The sequence below is a fragment of the Vombatus ursinus genome, unplaced genomic scaffold (genome assembly GCF_900497805.2).
Source record: "Vombatus ursinus unplaced genomic scaffold, bare-nosed wombat genome assembly UNPS02014821.1, whole genome shotgun sequence".
NCBI lineage: Eukaryota > Metazoa > Chordata > Mammalia > Diprotodontia > Vombatidae > Vombatus > Vombatus ursinus.
Genome location: NW_020954599.1, coordinates 30934989 through 30954031, shown reverse-complemented (window position 1 = coordinate 30954031; position 19043 = coordinate 30934989). Strand labels below are relative to the sequence as shown.

The following is a 19043-nucleotide window of genomic DNA, read 5'->3' as shown; positions in this document are numbered from 1 at the left end:
TGTAATGTTCACATCATATTTCTGATTCAAACATATAGGCATGCTTTGTTTTATTGCACTTTACTTCAGAGGTTTCCAAAGTGGGCTATACCACCCCTCAGGGGCACTGGAATGATGGGAGTAGTGGTAGTAGCCTCAGGTGCAATTGGGGGGTGTTGAATAAAAATAAGGGGACAGTGGAATGGGGGACAGGAAAGAAGACAAGAAAATTTTGAAAAACCATTTGTACATGTTTCACCTGCTGTGTAACAGAGTTAAAATCATAGAGATTACATTATTTTCCAAATAAACACACAAAATGTAAGTTACAATTGATCTGTGGGCAAGTATGCCAACAGGTCTTAACAAGCAAGTGTTGACAGGCAAGTGTGTTGTGCATTGTCAGGAAGTCCAGCATGCATCAGCAGGGATATGTGCATGTAATGGCTTGTTTACAATATGATACTATACAGTTATAGAATGCAATATTGTGTCATCAGAATTTCAATGCAGGGGAAAAAACCACAGACTTAACAATAAATTATTCAATTTAAGATGTGTCATTTCAAAAAAATTTTTTTTGAAACGAAGCAAATTTCAAAAAATTGTTAAAGGGTTAAAGAAAGTAGATTTCCAGGGGGGCATTGAATAATTTGTTTTTGAAAAGGGAGCAGTAGGCCAAATAAGTTTGGGAACCTCTGATTTAAGTGCTTCACAGATATTGTATTTTTTACAAATTGAGAGTTTGTGGCAACCCTGTGTTGGGCAAGTCTATCGGTGCCATTTTTCCAACAGCATGTGCTCACATTGTGTCTCTATGTCACATTTTGGTAATTCTCACAGTATTTCAAACTTTTTCATTACTGTTATATCTGTTATGGTGATCTGTGATCAGTGATCTTTGTTGTTACTATTGTAGTAATTCTGGGGTGCCATGAACCATGCCCATGTAAGACAGCAAATTTAATTGATAAACATTATGTGTTTTAATTCTTCCACTAACTGCTCATTCCCCTGTCTCTCTCCCTTTTCTTGGGCCTTCCTACTCCCTGAGACACAAAAAGATTGAAATTAGGCTAATTAATAACCCTGCAATGGCCTCTCAATGTTCAAGTGAAAGGAAGAGTCAGTGGATGTGGCAAATTTCCCTATTGCCTTATTTTAAGAAATTGCCCTGGCCATGCCAACCTTCAGCCACCACCTCCTTGATCAGTCAGCAGTCATCAACAAAACTCTCCACCAGCAAAATGATTATAACTCGTTGAAAACTCAAAAGATGGTTAGCATTTTTTAGCAATAAAGTATTTTTTAATTAAGGTGTGTACAGTGGGTTTTTTTAGACATGATACTATTGCACATTTAATAGGCTACAGTATAATGTAAACATAACTTTTATATGTACCAGGAAACTAAAAAATTAATGTGATTCACTTTTTTGTGGTATTTGCTTTATTGAGGTGGTCTAGAACAGACAAGTGCCTGTACTTTACTTTGTAATTTGTTACTGTAAATTATTTTAAAATAGATCTAATGATATCTTTTGTTTTTATTAATAATAGCTAACAATTATATAGTGCATTAGTTTAGAAAGCACTTTACAATGGAGGGTCTGTTAGGATCCATCTAGTGGGAGAGACCAAAGGTGCAGAGGGTACTTCATTGTGTGAATTCCAGAGCTGGAGCCATCTTCTGGGATGAAGAGGTTTCTTGGGCATGGCAGATGAAGGCAATAGTATAGCCTAGAGAGGAATGAAAACTTGGCTGGCCTGGGTACCCTCCTGTACCACCATTAAATTAAATCCTGCCTTATAACAGTTTAGCAAAGGCATCTGACTCAATGACAGCTTCTGACAATATATGCTACATTTACTCTAATAGTCCCAGGTTTCTATGCCAAGAAGAGAAAGCAATAAGTATTTCATTGCATTATCTGTTGTGATTATTGCTTATTTCTTCAGTTACCTTGAGTTCAGCTTTCTTTTCATTTACCCTGTTGTAGTGCATATCAATCATTTACCCTGTTGTAGGACATATTGATCTTTTGGTACAACTTATTTTACTCTACATTAGTTTATAATCATGTTTTCATGTTTCTCTGAATGTCTCATATTCCTCATTTCTTGTTGTACAATAATATTCCAATAGTTTTTCCCCAACCTTTCCCTAACTTGTTTCCAGTCTTTGGTTAACACAAAAAGAATTTTTATGAGCATTTTGGTATATATTAGAATGCATTTTTCTGCCTTTGATTTCTTTGCAATATATGTGCAATATAGTAATAAGATTACTGGTTAAAGGGTTTGAATAGTTTCATTAGTTTTCTTGCCTAATTCCATATTGATTTTCAGAATGGGTTAACTAATTTACAGCTGTTACAATAACTTATTTATACACCTGTCATCCCACACCCCCTCCAACATGGACTTTTCCATTGCCCTATGCGCTATAGGATATGAAGTATAATCTCAGAGTTGTTTAATGTGCTTTTCTCTTTCTTTTCATAATTGGGAGCACATTTTCTTCTGATCATTTATGGTCTGAAGTTCTTTTAAAAGCTGTTCATAATGTTTGATCCATTATTTCTCTGCAATTGTCATAGTAAAAGTTAGAAATGGATATTGTTGCTGTTCAGACGTTTTCAGTCATGTCCTACTCTTTATGAGCCTTTTGGGTTTTCCTGGCAAAGATACTGAAATCGTTTGCCATTTCCCTCTCCTGCTCATTTTTATAGATGAGGAAACTTCCACAATCATGGTTAAGTGACTTATTCAGGGTCTCATAGCTAATCAGTGTCTGAGGTCAGATTTGAACTCATGAAGATAAGTCTTCCTGACTTCCTGGCACTCTCTCCACTGCACCACCTAGTTGCCCTAGAAATGGATAGTTGCCCTTTAGTATTTGTTTTTAAAATTTAAAACACCTCCCCATATGGTCATTTAATCTTTTTCCTCCTTCCTCAAATAAAGGCTAGATCTCTGCTCTCTGAGCTATCTGGATGTTGATTCTGCCCTTAAAAATCTGCAATGATTTTCTACAATGGCTTTTCTAAACCTATTACTGCTGCCCACACCTTTATAGTCAGAAAGCTCTTTCTGATGTTTTACCTGATTGTGTCACTTTACAATTCAACCCATTTTCCTTTTCTGACAAAATTATAGAATTTCAGATGTCTAAGGGACCTCAGAGACCCCGTTAGTGCCTCTCAGACTTGATCAGTGAGATGTAGTGGATTGGGTGCTGGATTTGGTATCATTAAGACATGGATACATATATCACTTCAGAGACTTAATAACTGTGATCTGGGGCAATCCACTGAATTGCTTTGTGCCTCAGTTTCCTCATTTGTAAAATGGGAGGGAGTGTTGAGCTCAGTAGCCTCTAAGGTCCTTTAAGCTGTAAGATCTATGATCCTATTATCCCTAATAAAATATTTCTCCAACCTACCCTTAAAGCCCTCCAGTTAAGAGGTGATCACTGCCTTCCAAAGCAGTGCATTTCATTGTTGGATAGCTCAGAAGTTTCAGAAGTTTTTTCACAAATGCCAGCAGCCATGTATTGGCCCTCATTCTGTTTGTGGGCTGGGCTGAACATGTCCAATCTCTGAAAATACCATTTCACGTACTTGAAAGCAACTGCCAAAAACTAGAAGACAACTCCCACTACTTTTCTTCATTTTTCTTTTCCCCAATTCCTTCAATCAATCCTTGTGGATTGGATGGTCTCTGATCCTCTCATCATTCTGGTTTCCATCTCTGGTCGAGGCTGCTCTTGTTTTCTGGCATCTGTCCTCAGTAGAATCGAGATGATATCAGGTGGAGGGAAAACATGTCAAGATATTTGTCATTTCTTTGGATTATTTCACCTTGTCTATTTTTATCCTCACACTAGCTTTGGGAAGTCATTCCCTGGCTCCCTGTCCACCAGACCTGCCTCCCTAAGCTGGATTAAGCATTCTGCATTCAAAAGGATTTTGACAATGCACATTACTATGGGTCCCATTTACCTTGAATCCTTAAGACCCTATAGAACAACTGCAGAGTGAATTGGGTTTGTGCTCGGTGATAATGTAATGTAAAGTGTGGTTGTGCACACGTTCTCTGACACTCTTCTTGACATGTGGATATTTCTCAGCTGAATGGGTATTAAGGTCACAAAGCAGCGTATTCATTGGGGTCATTGGATTTGCCAGGATTTTCACTAGTCAGAAATATGGGCGGGGAGGGCACCATGGTAGGCATTCATTGCTGAACGTGGGATTAATTTTCCAAGGCAAAAATACATGGAATTGTCTGAGCAACAAGCTGCTCTTTCGGGAGAGCAAGAAGCTTTGTGACTCAACAATGGCATTGTATTACTCATTAACAAACAGAGCAGATTCACGTGAACCTCTACATTCAAGCCTTCCAACACGAGAACATTTTCCTCAGCTTTGCAGCTGGGGTATGGGGTCTTTTCTTTTCCTTTTTTCCCTCCCTCCTCCTTTTATGAAGCTGCTTCTGGTCTTTGTTCTTATAGAAGGGATCTTAAGCCTTCCTTGGGAAAGGAGGGATGTGGGTGATGAAAAATGACTGCCCTTTCCCACTGTACTCCCATATAATTCCATCTAATTGAAATCTTGTCGGCATGCTCACCACATGGAATGTTTGGCACTGAGCGGAAGTCTAGGATGTTTACGTTTGTAAAATTTAACTTGGCTTGAGTGTCATCCATGAAATAGAATTTGAGATATTGAGGAGAGGACACTTGTGAGCATCACTTCTCCAATGATATCTAGTGACAGATGTTTATGCAGGGACAGACAGATGCTCTGGTAACATTGAAGTTGGGACTGGGTTCGTGTCTGTGGCAAGCTGAATTGAATTTGAAAAAGCTTGGTTTTTGTTTTATCCTAAAGGAGGAGGCTGAAGTTAGTGGATTCCTTTATCGATGTCTGTTGGACAAATATTCCAAAAGTTAAGAAACTAATGTGGAGGTCACAGAAAATGTTTCAGGGCAGCTAAGTGGTTCAGTGGATAGAGCACTGGCCCTGGAGTCAGGAGGATCTGAGTTCAAATCCAACCTCAGATGCTTAACCCCGGGCAAGTCACTTAATTTTGATTGCCATACTCAGAGACATAGCAGCTCATCTAGCGAACTAAGAGCCCCCCATGAACCCCTTCTGGGAATCATAAAGACTGTTTCTGATTCAGGACATCCCAAAAATCTTGGTGCAGCTTTAAATAGCTGCTCAAAACTGCACCAAGACTTTTGGGACACCCTGCATATTGGTACAGGAAAGCTTAGGGTTGAAAAACTGAAAGAGACCATTTAGTTCAGCTCTCTCATTTCACAGATGAGGAAAGTAAGACCCAGAGAGGTAAGTATTTTGCCCAGGTTCTAAGAGGAAGTCAGCAGCAGAGTTAAGATTCAAATCTATATTCTCTGACTCCAAAGGTTAAGTCTGAGGTAGGTGCTTGATGCTTCTTTTTTTACTTTTTTTTTTCATCATTCCCTTTTACAAGATTTTGAATTCCAAATTTTTTTCCCCTCTTTCCCCTCCCCCTTCCTCAAGACGGCGTGCAATCTGACATCGGCTATACATGTACAATCATATTAAACATATTTCCACATTAATCATGTTGTGAAAGAAGAATCAGAACAAAAAGGAAAACCGCAGGAAAGGAACAAAAAAAGAGAGAAAATGGTATGCTTTGATCTGTATTCAGATTCCATCGTTCAATCTCTGGATATGGATAGCATTTTCCACCATGAGTCTTTTGGAACTGTCTTAGATCATTGTATTGCAGGGAAGAGCTAAGTCTATCAAAGTTGATCTTCATACATTGTTGCTGTTACTGTGTACAATGTTCTCCTGGTTCTGCTCACCTCCCTCAGCATCAGGTCATGTAAGTCTTTCTAGGTTTTTCTGAAATCTGCCTGCTCATCACTTCTTGTAGCACAGCGGTATTCCATTGATGCTTCTTACCTGACTAGGATGTCTACACCAGACTCGTAGCCTGATACCTGACTAGACTCCTTCGTGTATAAATCAAAGCCTGTCAGTCCTTTGCTCAGGAATCTTCAATGACTCCCGATTGCCTCCCCCACAGCTCTACCCTCCTTCCCAAGATTCTCTTGCACTGCTCTTCATCCACATACTCTAAACACTAGCCACACTGAATTGCTCCCCATGTCCCATACACTGTAACCACTTTTGTCCTCTTGCTTTGGACCAGACTTGTCCTCTTTCAGCTTTTGAATCACAATTCTAATGATACCACTTCCAGGAAGTCTTTCCTGATTCCTCCTATTAATTATGATTTTGTCCTCCTTACGCTAGGGTTTTAGAGTAATATGTCTTCACTCCTTTAATACATTTATATAGTATTATTGTGTATTGGAAGGCAGTTTTGACCTGGGTTTTAACCCACTTTGGACACTTACTTTTTGTATGTCCCTGGGCTCATCTTTCTCAGCCTCATCTGTAAAATTGTAACAATAATAATAATAATATCTATCTCACAGAGGGTTTGGGAGCAGCTAGATGTTGCCACAGTGGATAGAGCACTGAGGCTGGAGTCAGGAAGACTCATCATCCATAGTTCAGATCTGGCCTGTGGCACTTACTAGCTGTGTGATGCTGCACAAGTCACTTAACCGTGTTTGCCTCAGTTTCCTTATCTGTAAAATGAGCTGGAGAAGGCAATGGCGAACTAGTCCAATATCCCTGCCAAGATAACCCCTAATGGGGTTAGGAAGAGTTGGATACCACTGAAACAACTGAAATAACAACAACAGAGTTGAGGTGTGGGGGCTAATATGATTGGCTGGAAATTGGGAATGTGGGGTTAGCACCAACCCCTGCTTTTCTCCTAAGACTAAGAAATGTTCATCATTTGAGTCGACCTGCAAGGTTAGAGATAGTAGACCAGACTTCTTTAGATAACAAACCAGATATTCTTGAAGGACAGCTCAGTGGTGTATAGATAGCAGGCTGGACTCCCTGCTATCCACCTGCATCCCTCAAGGATAACAAATTTCTTCTAAGCAAAAATAAAACAGTGATTAGCAGGAGAACTGTATTTCTAAACTTAACTCATAACAAGCCAGCTGAATTTCTGAACTAAGTTCAGAGACAAAGTACCATGACTTAGGCAGTGACAGGATAAAATCAATTAATTGTAAATAGGATCAATTAAAAAAAAAACCCACCACAGAATCAATCTGATCATTTCACCAGAAAGAATTAAAACTATAGCTTAGAGTTGGCCACTTATTTCCAGAGAGTCAGAGCTAAGCTCATTGTTTCAGCAACCAAGGAAAAATATTTCAAAGTTGGCATTTTAGCAAGACTTTCGCTTTCTTTGAATAAAGACCTTGAAATAGATCCCTAGTCTGATATCTGAGGACCAGTGTGTCTAAATTCAGAGAGGCTTATAATTTTAAAAAAATTAATTGACCACTAGGAGAGGAATATGTTGTCCACAGTAATTGCTGAAGACTGCCCAGGAAGGCTCAGAAGGGTTCCGATATAAAATGAGCATCCATTTCAGTAAATGTTAGATCCTTGAAGTATCAAATTGCCATGTTGGATACTAGCAGGAAATGTGATTCTGAAATGCTGAGTCTGCCTGCCTATATGGGTTTGAGCTGACGATACTGCCTGTTGGTATCATGTCTCCTTTAATTGGACCCTGTCTGTTGCTCTACCAACAGGCAAAGAGACCGCTGCAATGAAAGCTGACCTGCTGAGAGCCAGGAATATGAAAAGGTATATTAACCAGCTGACTGTGGCAAAGAAACAGTGTGAGAAGAGAATTCGACTTCTGGGAGGTCCTGCTTATGATCAGCAAGAAGATGGCGCCTCAGATGAGGGAGAAGGGCCTCAGAGCCAGAAGGTAAAACTTTGTTTGGTCTCAATTTTTATGTGTGTCCCATTTCACTTTTAGGTGGTTATGAAAGCAAATACCCTTTAGATTTGTAACGATTGGCATAGAACACAGAACATAGAAGTTCTGAGGTCCCACATTGACTCTAGGCCATCCATCCACATTTCTCCAACTGGCAGCATTGCCTGACTTCCATTTCTGATGAAGTAGCAGGCATGATGACATTTTATGCACATTTTCCTTCCTCAATCCTTTTTGTGGATGACAGACATAAATATATTCTCAAGCAGCCCTCACATTACAGAAGAGGCCCACCCCTGGTGGAGACATATTAATTCTAATAGGTAACAAGCCAATTACCTGAGAGTCAAGAATATGAAGACATATTAATTAGCTGACTGTGACAACAGGTAGGAAAAGAGAAGAGCGCTCATTTGGGATGTTTGGATTTGGTGCTAAAAATTACAATTTAAGGCCTTTGGAGCCATGCAACCTAATTATATGTAAGTGACCTCATAGACAGGATGCCCACCCTCTTATCTGATTGCTATTTATCCAGAGTCAAGCTCCTTTTCCTGCCATGTCCATGTGGTACATGGTCAGAAGAGTCTACCAAGTGATGCTTCTGCGTGTTTTTGTTGTTCTTGCTGTTGTGGGGTGAGACAAGGATGATCAGAGGTCTTTAACTTTTGTTGTGTCATGGACCCTTTGGCAGTAAGGTGAAGTCTATGGACCCCTTCTCAAAATGTTTTTAAATATATGGAATAAAATGTACCAAATTACAAAGGAAAAACATCATATTGAAATACAGTTATCAAAATATTTAAAAACATTCCTGGGAAAACTGAGAAAGTGTTGTTGTTGTTTTCTTAGAGGACTATCCAGAATTTCAGCATTTTTGAGCTCAAGGACTATCTTTACTTTTATCTTTATATTTCTAATACCTATCACATGTGTTCTACTTAGTAGATGTTTAATTAACGTTTTGCTGAATGAATGAATGAATGTTATTAATTTGGCACTGTTAAATGGAGCAGGGTGGATAGAGTGCTGGGCCTGGAGTCAGGAAGACCTGAGTTCAAATCCAGTCTCAGACACTTACTAGCTGTGTGACCCTGTCTGTCTCAGTTTCCTCAACTATACAGTGGGGATAGTAATAGTACCTACCTCCCAGGAGTGTTGTGAGGATCGATAATATTTGTAAAGTGCCTGGCACATAGTAGATTAAATACTTATTCTCTTCCCTTTCCCCTTCTTTTCCTGTCCCTTGGTTTCTTTCCCAGGGAGACTGGCAAAGATGATGTTATAGTTTCAGTTTCTAAGTAGTTTGCTGTTGAAAAGATCAAGATGTCTATTGACTTGTTTCGGGACCTGAAAGAAAAGTGTTTGGAGCTTTCAATGACAGGCAAAACGATTCTGGCAGAGCTCTTAATCTGCTTGTACTTGACTCAGGGGGCTTATCAATTTCTTCATTCAAGAGCTTGAAAACATGTGACCTAAGTTCCGTGGGTCACCTTGAAGATATTTTTGTCCATTGAGAAACAAGAGGTATTTTAGTTCCAAAGGAAATAAAGAATTCTGTTCATAAAGAGCTGGTTTTGAGAACATTCCACATCAGCTAGTGACACATGAAAATGGGGAGAAGTAGAGAAGGAGATGGGTAAAGATGCTCTCAAAGTCATCTTTACAGTGATATGGCCATACTAGTTGACCCTGGAGGCCAACACAATTCTTGTTTCCTCTTTTCCTTTATCTAAGTATTTTAAAACTGTATTAAGTTCTTCAGTAAGCATACCATGAATGTTTCCTTATTTGAATTTAATTAGAAGCAAGCTCTTTCAGAATTATTAACTCATAGGATTTGGTGCTGGATAGGATCCTTTGAGGGACATATTGACTTAGTCTTAGAAAATCACATACAATACTAACATTATATTTTATTGTATTTGTATTAATTTTGTTAAATGTTTCCCAATTACATTTTAATCTGGTTCTGGCCACACTCAGGAGTCTTGTGGGCTGCACACAGCCCGCCTGTGTGGCATTTCTGGATTAGATAATAGAATCCTAGGTTTAGACCTGGAAAGCACTGAAGAGGTCATCTATGATCTCTAAGGTTTTTTCTAGTTCAAAATTGATGGTGTTATGGTCTAGCTCATCTCCTCATCTCTGTAATATGAAGAAATGGAGGCCTCAGAAAGGGAAGTAATTGGCCCAAAGTCACACAAATAATTGTAACCCAAGTCCTCTGGCCCCATCCCTGGGCTCTCTTTCCACTATAGCCCATTGCCACCGTTGCATATTTAACATATTACAATGAGTTAATTTTGCATAAAGGAAAACCTGGACCCCCTTTCTGAGACCAATGATGTACCTAGTACTTTGAGAGACACATCATGACTTACTGGGCAGAGAACCTGGCTTGAAGCCAAGACCTGGGACCACCTGTGAGACGTACTGACTGTGTTGCCCTGAGCCAGTCATTTGACTTCACAGTGTACTAAGGTGCAGAGATGAGGCTGGTCTGCACTGGGATGAGTCTCCTCACATAGGTGTTCTCTAAGCAAATGAACTTACATGTCCAGTCCCTATTCCTCATCCCCTCCTCGCTGGACACAAGGGACCTTAGGCAAATAGTATAGCTGAATCAATCACTCATTGTACACCCAATGCCACTATTAGAAGAATAATTTAGACACTTGAAGTTACTCAAGTGGGCTCATCAATGGAATATGACAGACAACATCTTCTTTGGTGTGGTATAGTGGAAATTCACTGGCCGAGCACACAGGAGACCTGGGTTCTAGTCCTGTCTCCCCACTAACTAGCTTTATGCACCTAGGTAAGTCATTTCCCCTTATTCGTTCAGTGAGAACTTGGGCCAACCACTCTCTTGAGTTCTCTTCCATCTCTCAAGTTCTGATTCTTTTCTGTTATTCCAGATTGGGGGTTTTCTTGTTGGTCTATTATAAGTGTTGAAAAATGTCATTAGCAAATGTACAGTGTCCAATAGATGACTCATACCTTTACAGAGAGTCCATGAAAACACAGTACGTGCTCTCTGGGAGCTTTTAGGCTCATAGGTTTAAAAAAAAAAGATAAGAGATACTATACAAACACACACCATTTTAATGCAACCGTGGCTTATTGGGAGTTAATTATCTTTATAAATACAGTCCTTTAGCTTTACCTGCTTTTAACCTAGCTTCTTAAAGCCATTCCTTTGGCCGTACTAACATGAATTCAGTTCTTCTTTTTAAGAAGATTGAAATGCAGAAATGCAGGAAAGGGATCCAAAGGCCCAGTCCCTCTTCTCTATCCAAAAACAACTTTCTCTTTTTCCCTCCTGCTCAGAAAAAGACTGAGATTCATACAATATAATGCCATTTCTTTGTGATGTTTTGCTATTGAGTTCTACCAGATATATAAACAGCCCTTTTTAGACTCCAGCTTTTGAGTCCCTCCCTGTTGCTTGGAATGATTCTTTGAAGGTTTTATCTGACCCCTGTTGGTTGATTTCTTTTCTTTGAGTCTTTTCCTAAATTTGCTACACCTTCATGTCGTCAGCTCTATTCTTTGTCACTCTTCTCTTAATGAATGTGTTCCAGATAAAATGTTTGGTTAAGTCAAGGGGATAGACTTGAGTAGGGGATGGTTCAGGGAGCCAGAGCAAATTCAGATTTCCAAAGCAAAAATAAAAGATTAGTATTGATATGAATGATGGCAGCTGAATGTGTAAGGGTGTGTGTTGCAAAGCAAAATTTATGAATCCCATGATTGCTGTGGTCCAGTTTAAAGGGAAATTCCATAGTATAAGAATGATCTGTGCTCCTTTGGTTGCATGACTGTCACTTGGATAGACTCTTGCCTAGGTGATTGAATTCACAGCAACCTTATTTTCTTTCGGAATAGAATGTAAGATCCTTGAAGGAATCATACATAAACTGTTTCATTTTCGTCTTTGTGTACCTAGCACCCAGGACAGTGCCTGGGGTATAAGAGATACTTAATAAATGCTTGTGGATTGATTACAATTTAGTTTAAACATTAAGTACCTACCATATACAGAGCACTGGATTGGTGCTTGGTGAGATGTCTGTGCCCTCATGGACATTACATGAGGAAGACAAGGTACATACAAATGACCGTACTTCAAGACTTCAGTGGCTCCATGATGAGTGCATACAGAGATGCAGTTCAAAACCTGTTGATATTTGTTCATCCTGTCAGACTCTTGTCTATGTCCTCTCATAAATCTTCCATGGGGAGGGGAAGATGAGAGAGGCGGGTAGGTGGGGGAAGCACATGAACCTTACTTTCATTGGAATTGGCTCATAGAGGGAATAGCATACACACTCAGTTGGGTATAGAAATCTAGTTTACCATATAAGAAAGTAGAAGAGGAAGGGGGGGTAGTGGTGGTACAGAGAGGAGGGTAATGGAAGGGAAGGTGGATTGGGAGAGGTAAAAGTCATAAGCAAAACACTTTTGAGAATAGACAAGGTAAAAGGAGAGAGAGAGAGTAGGATAAACAGGGAGAAAATAGGATGGAGGGAAATACATAGTTTTCAGACAAAGTAATCAAAGTAATATAAATACAAAGTAATACAAAGTAATCTGTAGTCATATGAAAAAATGTTCTGAATCACTGGTGATCAGAGAAATGCAAATTAAAACAACTTTGAGGTACCACCCCACACCTAACAGATTGGCTAATATGACAGAAAAGGAAAATGATAAATGTTGGAGGGGATATGGGGAAATTGAGACATTAATGCACTATTGGTGAAGTGGTGTATTGATTCCTCCATTCTGTAGAGCAATTTGGAACTATACCCAAAGGGCTATAAAACCACACATACCCTTTGATCCATCAATACCACTACTAGGCTTGTAACCCAAAGAGATAAAAAACAAAGGAAAAGGACCCATATGTACAAAATTATCTCTTTTAGTGGTGGCAAAGAATTGGAAATTGAGGAGATGTCCATCAATTGGGGAATGGCTGAACAAGTTATATGTTGTCATATATGTTTGTTGTATATTGTTGTCTATGGTTGCGATGGAATAGTATTGTGCTATAAGAAATGATGAGCAGGATGCTCTTAGAAAAACCTGGAAAGACTTAGATGAACTGATGCAAAGTGAAATGAGCAGAACCATGAGAACATTATGTATAATAACAGCAATATTGTATGATGATCAATTGTGAATGACTTAGCTATTCTCAGCAGTGCAATGATCCAACTTCTGAAGAACTTATGATGAAAAATGTGGTCCATCTCCAGAGAAAGAACTGATGGAGTCTGAATACAGATTGAAGCATGCTTTTTCTTTACTTTTCTTTATTTGGAGAGAGGAGGGTATCTATGTTTTCTTTCACAAACATGATTAATATAGAAACATGTTTTGCATGATTGCACATGTAGAACCTATATCAAATTGCCTTCCTTCTCAATGAAAGGATGAAGAGAGGAAGGAAAAGAATTTAGAACTCAAAAAATTTCAAAAGCAAATGTTAAAAATTGTTTTTACATGTAGTTGGGGGAAAAATAAAATATTAAATTTAAATTTAAAAAGAGAAAAAAAATCTTCCATGGAAGATCTACCCAATTTACTAGAGGCTTTCCTGAGATCTTTTCCCTTTCATGGGTGAACACCCAAGCTGTCTATCTGTCATCCCCATACAGATAATTACAACACACAATATTCTATAAATGGATTAGGAAGGTGCTATGCAAAGTAAATGCTATTTTAGGCCCCAAGGGACTGATCAGAGAAGGCTTCCTGGAAAATGTGATTTTAAAGTATAGGCATGAATTCAATAGAAGAAGGAGAGGGAGCTAGTTCAGTCATAGGTAACTATGTGAGTAGCAAAAGGTGTGCTTAGTGAGTATTCTAATTTGTCTGCAGCATAGATTAGGTGAAGGGAGTAGCATGAAATAAGGCATGTGCTGATGTCATATTGTGGAAGGCCTTGAATGCCAGGTAAAGGAGACTTACTGAATGAAAACATTGATTAAATGTTTACTATATTTCAAGCACTGTGGTAAGTACTGGGAATAAAAATACAAAAAATGAAACAGTATTTGCCCTCAAGATCATATTCTATAAGGGGAAAGAGTATTTCTTGTCTTCAATGGAAAATGGAGACACGGAAGAATTAAATGACGTTCCCTTTCCATTAACAATGATAGCCTTGATTTGATTATGGTTCCTAGAACAAGAGATGGAAAGTGGGGACAAGGAGGAGTGGGGAGTCCATGCTAGGTACTAGAATAGAGAGAAAGAAGATGACTAGAGCGATTGGGTGGATGGGATAGTATGGTCTGGGGTGACTGATAAGGTCTATTAACTCAGTAGGCAAAAGTGATTGATCCTCATTTCTCTAATGATGTCATATCTTACCTACCTAAACCTAGTATTCTGCTTGATTCTTCCAGACTGATCTATCCCAGAATTTGAGCTCTTATTTGCTCAGTACCTACTGGATTCCCATTCTTCCAAGCCAAAAACCCAGTCCTAACTTCTCTAGCTAGCCCTATTCCATTTCTGCTTATATCCTGCCATGATACAGTACAACTTCCCATGTGAAGTACATGATTATTACAAGGGGGCCAAATACTCTTAGAGAGCCCAGTGCTGGCACTTAGTAGTTGCTTGACCCTGGGCAAGACCTTTAAGCCTCAGTTTCCCCTTCTACAAATGGGGGCAATAATACTTACTTGGATTATCCCCCCAGGTTGTTGTGAGGACAGCATCTTGGAAACCTATATGTACACACATGTATACATACACACACAAGCTATTGTTGTTGGGGATAAATAAAATGTGCTAAGAATTGAGAACACATTTAAAAGAAGGAAACATTTGGAATAAAATAATAAAGGAAGATATTGCATCCTTGGCAAACAATGATAGCAGCTGTTGTCTCTGGGAGCTCCGCACACAGTAAACCATTGATCTCACTAGCGCTTTCCGGGCAGCTCAGGCTGTCTTCACATGGATCTAAGAGCAGCCCGGTGGCCTGACTTCTATAGCTGAGTCTGAGAAAGGGCCAAGATGCTTCCCATTGATCCTGGCTTCTTCTCTCCCCCACTATTCTATAGTTCTTACTTTCTGCTTTGATTGTGTGTGAAACCCGGTTCCCTAGCACCTCCCAGCTTTCCCTAAGACTCTTAGTCCTTCCAGCTAATGTAATAAAAGTGCAGACTATTCTTCTTGTTTCTCTTTGAGTTTAATGAGGTCTAGAAGTTGCCACTTGAGCACTGAGCTGCTGCCACTTTTCAGGTTTTTACTGTCATTCCTTGAACACAAGCCGTGTTAAGTCATCCCCAGGCTGTTGCTTTTTTACATCAGAATTTTCCTGGCTACTTGCAATAGAGAAGGCCCTTCTGCATTCATGCAGAACGTCTCTGCTGTAAGGCAGAGTTGATTTTTATGATGTAAGCTTCAAGACCAATTCTACAGACCATAGAGAAGAGGCTACTAAGAGACTAGGCATTGAAGAGGGACGTGAGCTGTGCCTCAGTCCCCGAAATTTAGTGCCCCACTTCCTAGAGAAATGGCATCCAGTGGAATGGAGATTTAGAAGTGAGAAAGGAAACAGTAACTAACCCAGAAAGGGCAGAAGGAATGATCTCCCTGGCCTCTGATGTGTATGGGTAGTGTGACCCTGGCCTAATGACTTAAACTCTCTGTGCTGCAGGAAACTCTAAGACTATAAGTTGCAGAGAAGGTGCTGACCTGACCTGCATTTGTAGAGTTTCCTCATCTGGGATTTCCCTATACCAGCAAAATCTCCATGAAGCCTTTCTTGATCCCCTAAATGCTAGTACCCTCTCTCCTAAACTATCTTGTATATATTGTAATTATTCACTTTATGCTATATTTGTGTGTGTGTGTATTTATGCTATACAAGTAAAAATTGTTCTATTTTTCACAATATCTTCACTGCCTAAAGCAGTGGCTGCTTAATAGTAGATGCTTAATAAGTAACTGTTAATTGATTGCTTACTTAACAGTAGTTAATGAATAAATGTTTACTGATTGATTGCCCAACACTCTGCTAAGCACCAGGGATATAAATACAAAAGTTAGAGTCCCTACCTCAAGAAGCTTATATTTAAATATGAGGAGACAATACATTATAGGAGGTCGGTGGTCAGGGAAGGGAAAGTCTGGGTGGCCACAGAGATGATGGAATCATAGGATAATTGGTGAACGTGCCTTTTCCAGGAACAATGGCAGTATGGTAGTATTGATTTGATTATTGAGCCCAGAGCAGGAGGTGGGAAGGGGCAGAGATTGGGTGGGGGTGGGGAGGGAGAGAATATGACAGAAGAGAGGTGGATGGAATGTGCAAGGGTAGCAGAATGGATGGCAGGATGGCTGAAGTGGATAGCTGGACGAGTGATGAGGCATACATAGTCTGGCCTGTAGGTCTGGGGCCAACTAGGTCATAGTGGGCTAGTTGAGCTAACATTTATTTGCCAATCAAGCAGTTCCAGAGTGGAATGAATTAACTCCCTGAAGGACTAAGGGTTGGTTCATTTGTTTTTCTGGCAGCCCAGCCCAAAACTGGGAAGAAACATGGCAGTGTCAGGGTAGATGAGATGGCTATGGTGGGTGGCTGGATGGAATGTAACATATAGCAGTGTAGAGTAGTCATTTTAAAAATGGCATTTTAACACATTAAAAATTTCAAAGCACATTATATATATATTATGTCATTTGTGTCTCACACCAGCTCTAGGTGGTTTATTAGCAGGTCTCATTAGCCCCATTTTATAGATGAGATAACTAAGGCTCAGAAGGGTCAAGTGACTTGCCTGGTCAGATAAATAAACACCAGAGGCAAGATTTGAACCCAAGTCTTTCTGAATCTAAGTATGGTTCTTTTTCTGTTACACTATGCCTCCCTCTCATAAATTTTAGTCTTGAAATCTAAAAACCTAAGTTTGTGTCCCAGCTGCAACATATACTCCATGTGTAACCTGGGGAAAGCCAATTACCTTGTATTTAGTGGCAATAAATTTAGTGCTGCTCTAAATCCCCGTTTCTTCATCTGTAAAATGGGATTGCAATATATGCATTATGTATTTCCCAGGGGGATAATGAAGAAAGCTCACATGGTACAACTGCCTCCCTTTGCCACAAATAATGATTAAATAATAACATAATAATAAATAATAGATCTATATAAAAGTCTGACGTTGAAGGGCAAGTCCAGAGAGGCTCACCATTCCGTAGCCAACCAGGGTCTTTGGCTATAGCAGCTTGGGGAGCAGTCCTTTTAAATGTTCATCAGTCTTAAGTGGCCTGGGTATTGAGGTTCATGCCCTCAATCTCCGCTCCTGGGGAGGCTGAGCCTGCTGGATCCCTTGAGCTTCGGAGACGCAGTGAGCTAAAACTGATTGATGGCCATCACTTCCATGATATCATGGTCCTCTTCAAGAACGAAAGACGAACAACAATGGCACCATGTGATAATGGTCCTTTGAACAAAGGGCAAACCAGCCCAGATTGGAAATAGAGCAAGTCAAAGCTCTATTGGTGGTGGGGTTGGGTCCATGAGGCATGCCTCAGTGGATAGAATGCTAAGCCTGGAGTCCAAAAGACCTGAGTTCAAGTTTAGCCTTAGACATTAACCAGCTGTGTGGTCTTTGTCATGAGTCACTTTAACTACTGTTTGCCTCAGTTTCTTCAACTGTAAAATGGATAATAATAGCACTTACCTCCCAGGGTTGTTCTGAGGATCAAATGAGATAACATTTGTAAAGAGCTTAGCACACTACCTGGCATACAGTAGGTGGTATATAAATGCTATGATGATGGTGATTATGAGTGTCCACTTTACTATCACCCTGGGCAAAAGAGAGAGACCTGATTTTTTAAAATTTTGAAGCTTTTATATAAATGAGTTCCAATTATTTACAATAAGAGGAGGTAGGAGTAAAATGAATAATTGAAGTTGCCGAACCATCGAAATTACATCATTCAGAAGCTTTACTGTAGCCACTGACTTCAAAGCCTCCTCTTCCACCCCACCCCCTAATTTATTTTGGAGATTGATTTTCTTCTCTCTTCCTTCCCTCACTGACATATTCTTAGTTCGGATGCTAATATAATTGCTAAATTACTCAGTAAAACAGAAGGAGGAAAAAAAATGTATAGACTTGAATAACTCATTGACTAGATCAATTAGGAGTTTTATTTTTCTTGAGAAAGTGGTGTGGGCAAGTCCTTTAGCTAAAGAATGCAAGTGGTGGAGACCCAAGGCTGTGTATTCATTGGTGCTCCCAAGATACTCTTCTCTGTACCAGGGGAGTGTATACCAGCATCTGTGAGATCACACATTTATCAAAGTACCCCAAAAGTCTGTTCATGATTATTTATACTGATGGAGAGAATGAGAGGCATGAGAAATTTTTTAAAAAAGAGCCCACTGGCTTCGTCACTAAGGGTTGGTAGAAGTTTAGATAAAAAAAATTTTAAATGCAGTTTAGCAAATTCAACAAATATTTATTAAACAACTACGTGCATTGTACTATGTGCATTAAAGACAACCGCACACATTGTACTAGATATTTGGAGTTTTAAGAGTTTTGTTGTTATTGTTCAGTCTTTTCAGTCATGTCTCAACTCTTTGTGACCTTATTTGGAGTTTTCTTGGCAGAGATACAGGAGTGGTTTGCCATTCCTTCTCCAGCTCATTTTACAGATGAAGAAACTGAGACAAATGGGGTTAAGTGACTCACCCAGGGTCACACAGCTAGTAAGTGTCTGAGGCTGAATTTGAACTAAGTTCTTCCTGACTCCAGGCCCAGTGCTCTACCCACTTTGCCACCTAACTGCCATTCTGGGAGCACAGAGACAAAATTTAAATGGTTAATGCCCTTAATGAGCTTACATTCCACTTGGGGGGATATGGTATAAAGGGAGAGACCACTAAAAAGTGGGAGTGGGAAGCTTCCTATAGAGAGCCTTATCATGGTGTTGAACCTTTATAAGAAGATAAGATGAGGAAGGAGAGCATTCTAGGCGTGGGGCACAGCTTGGACAAAGTCAAAAAGGTGAGAAATGGAGTACAAAGTTGGAATAACAGCTAGTGGGCCAGTTTTACTATAACATAAAGTTAGCAAACAAGAATAATGTGAAGTAAAGGTGGAAAGGTGGATGAGGAGTCAGATTTAG

General features: G+C 39.6%; 1 protein-coding gene across 3 annotated transcripts in view; it reads left to right on the top strand.

Moving 5' to 3' along the window:
• The window catches only part of SNX25 (sorting nexin 25), a 235498-nt gene that overhangs the window by 154578 nt on the left and 61877 nt on the right, over nt 1–19043 (top strand). For all 3 annotated transcript variants that reach the window (XM_027837342.1, XM_027837343.1, XM_027837344.1), the window contains one exon: nt 7675–7856. In XM_027837342.1, the coding sequence (XP_027693143.1) occupies nt 7675–7856 (182 nt within the window). The remainder of the gene's footprint in view (nt 1–7674; nt 7857–19043) is intronic.